The sequence below is a fragment of the Rhincodon typus genome, chromosome 24 (genome assembly GCF_021869965.1).
Source record: "Rhincodon typus isolate 14 chromosome 24, sRhiTyp1.1, whole genome shotgun sequence".
In the NCBI taxonomy this organism is placed as follows: domain Eukaryota; kingdom Metazoa; phylum Chordata; class Chondrichthyes; order Orectolobiformes; family Rhincodontidae; genus Rhincodon; species Rhincodon typus.
This window is the reverse complement of record NC_063355.1, coordinates 11,966,344-11,979,411: the sequence shown is the minus strand read 5'-3', so window position 1 is coordinate 11,979,411 and position 13,068 is coordinate 11,966,344. Positions and strand designations below refer to the sequence as shown.

General features: G+C 42.4%; 1 protein-coding gene across 2 annotated transcripts in view; it reads right to left on the bottom strand.

The window, feature by feature from the left end:
• The window catches only part of kremen1 (kringle containing transmembrane protein 1), a 164,357-nt gene that overhangs the window by 39,439 nt on the left and 111,850 nt on the right, over window positions 1-13,068 (bottom strand). For both annotated transcript variants that reach the window (XM_048611475.1, XM_048611476.1), the window contains 3 exons: window positions 12,731-12,884; window positions 5,823-6,155; window positions 51-215 (listed from right to left, as the gene is read on the bottom strand). In XM_048611475.1, coding sequence (XP_048467432.1) covers window positions 51-215; window positions 5,823-6,155; window positions 12,731-12,884 — 652 coding nt within the window. The remainder of the gene's footprint in view (window positions 1-50; window positions 216-5,822; window positions 6,156-12,730; window positions 12,885-13,068) is intronic.

Genomic DNA, 13,068 nt, shown 5'->3' with positions numbered 1-13,068 from the left:
ACCAGCAATGAACAACAGAGGGCAGTATTCAGTGGCAGACTGGCACCAACCTGGCATGTTCTGGTTCGATTGGCTGGGGCTTGCTGTAATGAAGTAGAGAATCTTTGATGATCGGGCTGCATTGGTACCGGCACCCACCCTCTCGGTTATCATTTCTGATGTATTAATATCATTCCTGCTCGCTGGAGGCTGGGAGTGAGGATTGTCTTTAATAGCTGTGGAGGTGACAGCAATCAAAAGAGGGAGAATTGCAATCTATTTAAGTCCACAATAAACATTCTTGAAACATCTCCTACTCCAAATGATTAACTACAATAAACCACTTGAAAGCCTTATCTTCTGTTTGAGGTCTTCTTCGCCCACACAAGAGCACTTTAGATTCTAAACTCCTTCACGAATGATCCTTTCAACCACTTCTAATACAAGATGCATTGAATTTTAGTAACTTCTCAATGATTTTAAGCATCAGTTAAAATAAAGATATCAAGTCTACATCATGGACATGAAATACCAAAGGCACAAATGATTACTGAAGTGTAACTTACTTGACCCCTTCTGTCCTTCTAAGAACTAAATTCTACCTCTGATGTCAAAGCTCTTCATCTTGCACTGATCAGGACAGACCCAAGAATGACAAATTTCAAAGTGGGTAGCGAATTGTCTCTTTTTCAGCAATACTCATATTTGGTACTATCACGTAGTGACCTGATCTTGCAGGAGTTTTTTTGTTTTCTCTACATGTTAAACTTGAAAGGGTGCAGAAAAGATTTACGAGGATATCACTAGGATTGGAGGGTTTGTGCTACAGGAAGAGGCTAACAAGCTGGGGCTATTTTCCCTGGAGTGTCGGAGACTGAGGGGTGATCTTGTAGAGATTTATGAAACCATGAGGGGCATGGATAGGGTGAATAGACAAGGTATTTTCCCCAGAGTAGGGGAGTACAAAACTAGAGGTCGTGGGTTTAAGGTGAGAGGGGAAAGATTTAAAAGGGACTCAAGGGTAACTTTTTCACGCAGAAGGTGGAACGTGTATGGAATGTGCTGCCAGAGGAAATGGGGGAGGCTGGTACAATTACAACATTTAAAATGCATCTGGATGGGTATATGAATAGGAAGGGTTTAGAGGGATATGGGCAAAATCCTGGCAAGATTAATTTCGGATATCTGGTCGAGATGGATGAGTTAGACTGAAGGGTCTCTTTCCATGCTGTACATCTTTATGACTCTATGACTATGTGGATAAATTTTTAATTCATGCTTAATGAATGAAGCTCAGTTTTTGAAATGGCAATTGATATGGATGGTTGACCTTTCATGAAGGCACTGAGAGTGAGTTCTCCAGTACATCCTGTAGAGACTCAGGTAGACATTGACCATTCATGGTACTTTAATAAATTAAAGGCATAACTGAAGGGAACTCACGTGAATCAGGCTGAAGTATTTCATTGCTTTAAAACAATAAAGATAGGCAAGGCTTGAAAAGGAGAGAAGGCAGAAAGTATTTTTATCTTGCTTAGAGACAAAAAAACTGCAGATGTTGGAATCCAAGGTAGACAAACAGGAGACTGGAGGAATACAGCAAGCCACACAGCATCGGGAGGAAAGGAGCAGTCAACGTTTTGAAGAAGGATAATACCTGAAACATTGACTGTTGCTTTCCTCCAGATGCTGCCTGACCTGCTGTGTTCTTCCAGCCTCTTGCTTTTCTCTTGCTGTTGGCAACAGGAGTAACTATCTTTGAAGCAGTTTAAAATAATTAATTTAATATCGATTCCAATAACAGCATCTAGCCTGGCAAGACTTCACTACTTCAGATACTACCCTTGAAGTATTTACATTATTCATCCATTACAATTCTGCAGCACATTTTCACCAAAGTGAGATTATACAAGAATGTAATATTTACAACATTGTATGATGCATGGATTAGAAACCAGTCTTTTTAATTGTGTACATGCAGGGAAACTGCAAGAATAGGTTTATCAAATATTTCAGATGTGGCTCCTTAAATGTTAATTATTCTCACATGTAAACCTCTAGATCAAGAGAATATTCTTTGCTCTTTGTACTTTGTAGAGATAGTATCATTAGATGGGGGAGGGGGTCAGGAGACTCACAGCTGCCAGAATGAATACCCTGAAGCTGTCAATTTCTTTTGCTTACATCAGTAATTTCTTGTCTGTTCACAATAAGTTGCTGAAGGGCAGACCTGGTGCTTGTTTGGCACGACATTAGTAAACTACCATAAAGCAGTAAATTAAATAAGAATGTAAGAAATAGGAACAGGAATAAACCCCTCAAACCTGTTCTACCATTCATGGGTGGCACAGTGGCTCAGTGGTTAGCACTGCTGCCTCACAGCACCAAGAACCTGGGTTTGATCCCACCCTTGGGTGACTGGCTATCTGTATGGAGTTTGCACATTCTCCCTGTGTCTGCATGGGTTTCCTCCAGGTGCTCCGGTTTCTTCCCATAGTAAAAAGATGTGCAGGTTAGGTGGATTGGCCATGCTAAAGTGTGCAGGTTAGGTGGATTAGCCATGCAAAATGCAGGGTTACAGGGATAGGGTAGGGGGGATGGATCTGGGTGGGATGATTTTTGGAGGACCAGTGTGGACTCAATGGGCCAAATGGCCTGATTTTACACTGTAGGAATTTTAATGCAATCTCCCTTTACCCACTCCCTGTGTGCCTTCATTCCCTAATAGGTCAAAACTTGGTCTATCCCAAACCTAAATATATTCAATGATGGAAAATACATGAACCTCTAGAATAGAAAATTTCAAAGGTTCACAACCTTTTGAATGGAAAAATTTCTCCTCGTTTTAGTCTGAAACAATTGCCTTCTAGGCCTGAGATGGTGCCTCTATCTTCTATATTCTCATTTGAAAATACAAAACAGGAGAAGAAGTTAACCCTTAAGCTTGCTGCACCATTCAATTCAATCATGGGGCTGAGCTCTTTGTGTTTCACATTTCATATTTCCATCAACCTCCAATAATCCTTTATTTTCTGCCTAACAAGAATCTATCCATCTCTACCTTAAAAGTATTCGATGGCTCCACTGCCATCTGAGGCAGAGAATTCCAAAGTCACACTATCCTCAGAGGAAAAATCCTTCTCATCTCTGCCGTGGATGGGATGGTGAGCTGTGTGGAGGATGCAGAGATGCTTCAGTGTGACTTGGACAGGCTGAGGGAGTGGCGACTGCATGGCTCTTTGAATGTAACGTGGATGAATGTGAGGTTATCCACTTTGGTAGCAAAAGCGGGAAGATAAACTACTATCTGAATGGTAAGAGATTGGGAAAGGGAGAGGTGCAACGAGATCTGGGTGTCCTTGTACTCAAGTTTTTAAAAGTAAGCATTGGAGATGCAGCAGGCAGTGAAGAAGGCAAATGGTATAATGACCTTCACAGACAGAGGATTTGAGTATAGGAGCATGGATGTTTGGCAGAATTGTAAAGGGTCTTTGTGGCATCACACCTGGAGTATTGTATGCAGTACTGATCTCCTTATCTGAGGAATTATGTTCTGGCTATGAAAGGGGTGCATTTAAGGTTTACCAGGCAGAGTGGTAGGGTGGCAGGATAGATCTAATAAGAGAGCCTGGATCAATTAGGACTGAATTAACAGGAGTTTAGAAAAACAATGGGAGATTTCATAGAAATCTATAAAATCAAACAGGACTAGACAAGATAAATACGGGAAGGATGTTCTAATTTGGGGAGTTCTACACCAGACCTCACAGTTTAAGGATATGAGGTAGGCCATTTAGGACTGAGAGCGAGGAGGAATTTCTTCCCCCAGAGAGTGGTAAGCCCTGAGTATCATCAGGGCTACTCTATCCCCTTTTCCAGTTTATTCATCTTTTAGAAATGTTGGAATATTTATTTCCTAACCTTGGTCACCTTGTAACCATGGACACAATTTAATGGTTGGCAGTGTTTCCCTCCCCAGCAAAGACACTTCTCTGTCAAAGTTGACTGATGTCCTGCTACTTAACATTTGGAGGAGTGTTAATAGGCTGAAGGGGAGGTGTCCAGCCCTGAAGACATCTGTCTCAGACAGCTGACTTACTGGCAGTTAGGGGGTGCTGGCCACATCCATTCCAGTGCAAGGATACAGTTACATACTGGGGTTGGGGGTTTTGGCAGGGATGAGAGGGAAATATCCAAAGGGGATGTTAGAGGGGGTTGAGGGTATTTTTGAAGAAGCTAGAATGTGAGGAAGCACTGGGGAGGGGTCCGTGGCGGGGTGACTGCACTGTGGGGGTGGGGCAGACTTTAAAGGGGGCATGAGGATTGTGAAGCTGTGCCAATGAGGAGAGGTACTCTCAGCACGCCCGCTTTCAGGTCCAATGCCTGAACAGAATAATATACCAGCTCCCCACCAACACACACAACATAGCAACCTCCTCCCCCTGCCAGACAAACATTGGCCCATATGTGGTATTAACTGGGCAATAATTGCTTACTTAATAATCTCAACTGGGGCAATATCGATCTCAACCACCAACGAGAGGTTTTTGGGCGGGTGGGGGAAAGGGGGGCAGTGGTGGTGGGAGGCCGTCTGGGTAATTTTACAGGCACACCCACGTAGAAACCCACTGAAGGCCTGCTCCATGTTTCTGTAATGATGGTTGCAATACAACCACTTTTCTCTTGTTCTTAAGAAGTGTCATACTGGACGAGAAACGTTAACTCTGTTTCTCTCTCCATAGACACTGTCAGACCTGCTGAGTTTCTCCGGCATTTTCTGTGTTTGTTTCCCTTATCTCTATTGATCTTCCTTATGAACATGCATTCAGATAAAGTGCCTTTAATTTTTTTTAAAGCACTATTCTTAACATCAACCTGATTTGCTGATGCACTATTAATGCTCAGCTCTCTGACCCTTCCTGTTAACTTTGCTTGTTCTTACCCAAATAACTGCACTGCAACATTGCATCAACTTTTCTCATTAGATATCTACATCTTCCTTCACCCCTCCCCTAACTCTTTTCTTGGTTTAATGCCCTATTCACAGCGCTGGTTATATAATTCTCTGGGACACTGATCTCAGCCTGGTTAAATCATAGAATCCCTACAGTGTGGAAGCAGACCATTTGGCCCATCGAGTCCACACTGGCCCTCCAAAGAGCATCCCATCCAGATCCACCTCCCTACCCTGTCCTATCCCTGTAACCCTACATTTCCCATGGCTGATCCACCTAACCTGCACATCTTTGGATTGTGTGGGGAAAGCAGAGCACCCGGTGGGAACCCACAGGGAGAATGTGCAAACTCCACACAGACAGTCACCTAAGGGCGAAATCGAACCCAGGTCCCTGGTGCTGCAAAGCAGCAGTGCTAACCACTGTGTCACTGCTAAAGGGAGGGTAGTAAAGGGGAGCCCATCCCAATGAAAAAGCCCTCTTTGTCCCTTGCATTAGTCCAGGGTTCAGTAAATTAAAACCTTTCCTTCCCATACCACTCTATGAGCCATGCATTAAATTAGCTAATCTATATTCGTAACATTCACCATGACACCCAAGGATATGGGAGAAGTGCAGGAAATTGGGGTTAGTGCACCTTTAGCAGTAGTTATTGTCAGCGCAGAGCCGGTGGGCTGAAGGGCTTTGTCTGCGCTGTATGACTCTATGGTTTGACCCTCGGAGATTATTCCCTTTTCATTTCTACGTTTTGATTCAGATGCGCCAACTCCACAAACTCGCTACGTCATCGATTCCTCCGTGGACCGAGCCAACTGGTTTCTCTCAGCACCCCCACTCCCCTCCCCCAGTGCCCCCTCACAGTAAGTGCACCTCAGGAGTCCCACTTGCCTCTGTACAAGACGGCGAATCCCTCAGCTTGGTTAACCCGGTCCGAGTAAAAGTACAAGATGACAAAGCTGGCCGACACGTTCAGGGAGTTGTAGGGCCGGTTCCTGCCATCAAACCTGGCGAGAACGTCATTGCTGCGGCCATCCAGAAACTCCACCATGTCACTCGAGTCGCGGATGTCAAACAGGGCAAAGTCGAACCGGATGAGAGATGCCCCGGGCACCTGAATGGTCCAGTAACACACCCTGCTGCTTGCGTAGTTGTCGGGGAAATCTGGAGAGTAAATGATGCCGGCGTCCATCGAGTAATTCCCACCACAAGCCCCGATCTTTGCTGCAAGAGAGAGGAGAACAAGTATGAGGCCAACTCAGGACTTTAACCAACAGCTCTTTCGTTTATCACTCACCAGTTTCGATCAAAATCAGGAACAGGCTGCCTTCTCATTGCCAAAGTAAAGGTTAAACTACTGGGGAGCAATTGAAGTGAAAAACCTAAGCAATGTATAGCCCTCTTCTGGTGCAGTGGTAGCGTTCCTACCCCTAGACTGGGAGGCTTGGGTTCAAGCCCTACCTGCTCCAGAGATATGTAATAACATATCTGATTAGGAAAAGAGGTTAAATCAGGAAAAAAGCCTAATGGAAGGAAGAGTATATATAGTGGATGATACCACCAGGACAAGAAAATTTAGCATCTGCTTTTCAAGCTACAGCAAGAATCTACACTTGGAATTGAGCCATTTCTTTCAGAAAGAAATGGAACTGACCAAACTGGGTGTGAGGTTTAGTTTAGGTACGTTTTCCTTACAACTTCTGCAGCCATTGAACAGAAATCGCATTGTAAGGCGGCACAATGGTGCCTCAGAATGAACGCGACCCTGCTTAATCACTGGCGCTGTTCCCCAGCTGGCAAGTCACCAGTACTGGCATGATATCGAGGGGTGGCAGGGAGGGGAACTGGGTAACTCACAGGAAATTTGGAGAAATCAGGGCCTCGAGTCCTCCAGTATCCGAATGAGGACACACACTTAACAATTCGCAGCGCAGTTTGCAAGAGTGATTTTCCTCGAAAGAATAGCTTCAGGAAAAGGATAATACAATAAAAAAAACTCACTCCACCTACTTGATGGCATAATGAGTGAAACAAAGCAGGATGCTCATTTATGTGGTGCTTTTAACTATCTTAGGATATCCAAAAGTACCTTCCAGCCAATGTAATATTTTTGAAGTGTAGTCATTAATGTCATAGATGAGATGCATCAGCCAGTTTGTGCACTACAAGCTATCCCAAACAACAATGTGATAATGGCCAGATCATCTGTCTTTTTTTAAGTGCTGACTGAGGGTTAAATATTGGCCACAGTACTGAAAGGAACTCCTTTGTTCTTTTTCAAAGAAAATGCCACGGGATCTTTTAAGTGCCCCGGAGAAGGTAGACTGTCTCAGTTCAATATCTCATTTGTAAGACTGCACTTATGACACTGCAGAATTCCCTCAGTACTGTACTGAGGTCAGCCTACATCCTGTGCTCAAGTCCATGCAGTGAGACCTGGATTCAATACCTTCCGATTCAGTGAGAGTGCTGACACACACCAATCCAGAACTAAATAAAAACCGAAAGAACTGCGGATGCTGTAAATCAGGAACAAAAACAACGTTGCTGGAAAAGCCCAGCAGGTCTGGCAGCATCTGTGAAGGAAAAATCAGAGTTAACGTTTCAGGTCCGAACTCTGAATTTTTCTTCACAGATGCTGCCAGATTTGCTGAGCTTTTCCAGCAACTCTGTTTCTGTTCCAGAACTAAATAAACATAATCTATAAACCATAATGTTCTCAGTCCACCAGCTGGAAGCACAACTCAGTGTGGCACACAGAAACACCATCAGCACTATAAGAATTGAAGGAAATCATTATTAGTAAGGAGGTTTCATTGTGGAAATTAATGAGACCGAAGATTGTTAAGTCCGTAGGACCTAATAACATACATCCCAGAGTGTTGAAAGAGATAGCTTTGGAAATAGTGGATGCATTGGTGATCGCCTTCTAAAATGTTATAGATCCTAGAACGGTCTTTACAGACTGGAAGATAGCAAATGTCTCTGTTTAAGAAGGGATAAAGAAACAAAATGGAGAACCATATACCGTTAGCCTTATATAAATAGAAGCGAAAATGCTAGAACCTATTATAAAGGATGGGATAATTGGACACTTGGATAATAATGATCTGATTGGACACACTCAGCACATAATTGTGAATGGGAAGTCGTGTTTGACAAGATGGTTGGCGTTTTCTGAGGATGTCACTCACAGAATTTAAAACAGACACTAAAGTATCTGAGAAAGTGAGTAATGAAGAGGACATATAGAGTCTACAAAGGGATATCGATAGGTTAAGTGAGTGGGCAAAGATCTGGCAAATGGAGTACAATGTGGAAAAATGTGAAATTGTCCATTTTGGTGGAACGAATGAAAAAGAAGCACATTATCTAAATGGTGAGAAGTTGCAGAGCTCTGACATGCAGAGAGATCTGGGTGTCTTAATGCATAACTGGCAGAATAATAGTGTGCAAGTTCAGCAAGTAACCAGGAAAGCTAATAGAATGGTATGTTTTATTGTGAGGTGAATTGAAGGCAAGAGTGGGGAAATTATGTTTCAGTTACACAGGACATTGATGAGACTACATCTGTAGTATTGTGTACAGTACTGGTCACCATACTTACAGAAGGATGTAAATGCATTTGAAGCAATTCAGAGATGGTTTACTTGAATAATATCTGGAATGAGTGGATTGCCTTATTAGGAAAGGCTAGGCAAGCTAGGCCTGTATCCTCTGGAGTTCAGAAGAGGCACAAGTGACTTAAATGAAACAAAAGCTTCTGAGGGGAATTAACCATGCGAATGTCAAATGGTTGTTTTCTCTTTTGGTTGAATCTAGAACCGGAAGTCATAATTTGAAAAAAAGAAAGAGGACGCCCATTTAAGCCAGAGATGAGGAAACATTTTTTTTTCTCTCTGAGATTTGTGAGTCTTTGGAATTCCTTTGCTCAAAAGGCAGAATCTTTAAATATTTCTAAGACAGAGGTAGGTAGGTTCTTGATGACCATGGTGATGAAAGATTGTTGGGGGTATGCAGGAATGTAGGGTTGACTTAAATTCTGAGCAGCCATGGATCTTATTAAATGGTGTTACAAGCTTGATGGGCCGAGTGGCCTACTCTTGTTCCTCGTTCATATGTTCATAATTGATCAATGGGAGTCAATGGATGTTGTATACTCTGATTTTCACTTTGATAAAGGACCCCACGGGAGTTTGGTTAGCAAAATTAATTTGCATGCCAAGGATCGGTTAGTAGACTGAAAACAGAGAGTAGGAATAAGCAGGTGGTTCTTGCATTGACAGGCTATGGCCAGTGAGGTGTCACAAGGATCAATACTTGGGCTCCCGATGTTCACAATATATACCAAAGATTGGGATGTGGGGACCAGATGGAATATTTCCAAGATTGCAGAAGACACAAAGATAGATGAGAATATGTACAGTGAAGGAGAATCAAAGTGGCTTCAAAAGGATTTGGCCAGACTTAGCGAGTGGGGCAAGAACGCAAAAGATGCAATATAATGTGGAAAAATGTGAGGATATTTACTTTGGTTGGAAGAATAGGTGTGTGGGTATTTCTTAAATAGGTACAAAGCACAGATGCAGAGGGATGCTCATGGCCCTGTTGATAAGTCACTGAAGGATCATATGCATGTGTAGCAAGCTATTAGGGAGCCTAATGGAATGTTAGCCTTTATTGCAAGGGAATTTGAGTCCAGGAGTTGTGATGTCTTGCTTTCATTATATAGGAGTTTGATTAGACAGCACATGGAGTACTCTGTGCAGTTTTGGTCTCCTTATTTCACAAAGAATACTATTGGCACAGAGGGAGTGCAATGAAGGTTTTCCCAGACTTGCTCCTGGGATGGCAGAATGTACTGTGAACAGTGGTTGGGCAAACTGGGTCTGCATTCTCTGGAGTTTTGAAGAATGAGAGGTGAAACCTACAAGATACTTAAAGAGTGGATGCAGGTAAGATGTTGGGTGTGGAGTCTAGAACCGGAATGAGAAATCATTTCAAAGTAAGGACAAAGCTGCTGAGCACTAAGCTGAAGATTTTGTTTGACTCAGCGTGTCAAGCTTTTCAATTCTATACCACAGAGGACTATGGAAGATAGTGTTTGAGTACATTGGAGGTAGAGATTGAAGATTTCAGAACATCAATGACATAAAGGGATATGGGGATAATGCAGGAAAAAGCATATCGAGGTGGATGATCAGCCATGATTGTATTGAATGACAAAAAAAACACAACAGGCTGAATGGCCTTCTCCTGTAACAGCAGCACTGTGGCTCAGTGGTTAGCATTCCTGCCTCACAGTGCCAGGGACCCAGGTTCAATTCCACCCTTGGGTGACTGTGTGGAGTTGCATATTCTCCCTGTGTCTGTGTGGGTTTCCTCTGGGTACTCTGGTTTCTTCCCACAGCCCAAAGATGTGCAGGTTAGGTGGATTGGCCATGCTAAATTGTTCACAGTATGCAGGCTGGGTCAATTAGCCATGGGAAATGCAGTGTTACATGGGGGTGTAGGATGTTGGGTCTGGGTGGGATGATCTTCAAAGGATCCTTGTGGACTTGATGGGCTGAATGGCATGCTTCCACACGATAGGGATTCTATGATTTTATACCTGTATTCCAATATTCCAATAAACATGCAATTAAATGGCTTAACCCTATAAGCCATCACTTACGGCATTATTAGTGTGCATCAAGAGTACAAAGTGTGCTCATGGCTGGTATTAGCATGAGTAATTGATGAAACTGGCAATAGAAAACAGACTTAAAGCTGAATAAAACCACTTCATAAAGTTTCCAGGATACGCTATTAAAAAAAATAATAGATACCCTAGAGGGCTTTGCAAGCAACAATCTTTGTTTTTTTTTGTGTGGTATATGACATCATCTGAAACTAGTTATTGGTCTGTTGGTTGGTAATTGCTCCCAGGTATTCTCTTTGCATTTAACTTGGTGTTGGAGCTCTGTCATATGCTGAGACTTTATTCTTGGAGCATTTAGCTTCTCTGCTTTGGTGTGGCAATTGGAGATAATTGAAAGCAGCACAAGGCTGGAACATCTTGTTTATTGTTTTGTGTGGAGCAACAAGCCAAGGATAAGTCAACAAGTGTCTGTAAAAGCAACTCAGAAATGTATCAAAATTCACAGGAGGCAACGTGGTTCATAGCTTGACCTATCTATGGGGCTTCTTCATGGATTTTTCAGATTCTGGCTGAGCCATTGTGCAGTTTCAAAACTCTGTGCCCTTCTTTTAGATTTCCAATGTTGGCATTTTTTTGCACTGTTGCATTTTAGTGCCCGGTGCTCATCGTGCTCTCTCTGGAGGGGATCCCCAATCCCATGTTCAGCCCATACGTAGTTCTCTTTCCCATCACCACTTTTTAATTTTGTCTATTTCTGCAAATACTTGAAAGCTAGAAGTTTTGCAACGCTTCATTGCTTCAGAAGATCACAGTACTAAATTTAAACAAGTACCGGAGGATGATTAGCAATCATGGGATGCTGCTCTGACAAGTCAGCAACTTTGGAGCATGAAGACTGAGTGTAATAATCTCCCAGACACAAGGCAGAAAAAATAATGGCTGTTTAATTATAGGTCGCTCCACTTCAAATAGAAAAGCAATCGAAAGAAATCACGATGGTTTCAGATATCCAATATGTTATTACAAACACATTTGTAATTGTGATCATTCACATTTCTTAGGAAATTTTGTATTTCATATTATTTCAGGAAAGTAAACGAATTGCTTCCTTGTACTTTTCTTGAGAAAATGAACATCGGAGTTGAGTAGGCAAAGTGAGACCTACTTTTAAACAAAACTCAAATCTTTATTCCAAATTATAGCTAGATTTCTTTTCAATTTCAGGATCATGGTGGATTTTGGTACCGTCTGTCATACTGGCAGGGAACACCATGTTCTCCCAGCAGGGATCACATTCTCCCAGTGGGGGCCATGTTCTCTCAATGGGAGTCATGTTCCCTCAACAGGGGTCATGTTCTCTGACAGGGACAATGTTCTTCCAGTGAGGATCACGTTCTCCTAGCGGGCACTACATTCTCCCAGTAGGGACCATGCTAGCAGGCAGCATGAATGGGAAATGGAGGCTAATATGACCATCAATGATGTCAACAACAACTTGCATTGGTATAAAATTTGTAAACTAGTCGAACCTCCCAAAGCATTTCGCATGAGAGTACAACGAGCCATATGAGTAGTCATTAGGGCAGACGACCAAACCTTGCTTAATGTGGTAGGTTCTAAGGAGTGTCTTAACGTTAGACAGAATGATGGTAGGATGGAGAGGTGTAAGGAGGGAAGTCTAAAATGTAGGACCTAGACAGATGAAGGCACAGCCAGCAGTATGGGACATGGAAATATTGGATGTACGAGTGACCAATTTGCTTCTACTGCATTTATGTTCTTTCTTAAATAAAGTGACCAATATTGTGCACAGTACTCCAGATAATCCAATGCCCTGTATAACTTCTATAATTTGGTTTAAATTCCTCTAATGATAAGGATAACATTCTATTAGTTTTCCCAAATACTTGCTGTATCTGCATACCAACCTTTTGTGATAAATGCACGTGGACACACAGATCCGTCTGCATCTCAGAACTCCACAATCTCTCACCATTGAGATAATACACTTTTTTATAAAAAGTCTTTGTATCAAAAAGGGCAAGTTCACATTTTCCAACATTACACTTTATTTGTCACAGCTTTGATACTCTGGTCCAGGCTCACGTGAGAATCATTTTCTGTGACAAAGAACAAGCCCTACTGTCACAAAGCTCACCATCAAAGATATTTATCCTGCCATCTCCTCCACAGGGCTGGGTGTGATCTCCGAAGCACACGTGGTTGCATTCTGTGCTGTTCGCCTCTCCGTGTTTCCAATAATCAGCATCATTCCCACAGAAACATGCATAACCAGACTCCATGCCAGCAAGCTGCAACAATAAATGAATAATGTTAACAATACAGATATAAAACAGAACAGCTGGAGTTATCTTATAAAAGAAAAAAGCGAGGTTGTTTCACGCAAAGCATTCAGACAGCCAAATGTTATGTAACTCATCTTTCACTGCATGGCCTTTTTGTATTTAAAAATTGCTTACTTTTCAACTCTTTTTT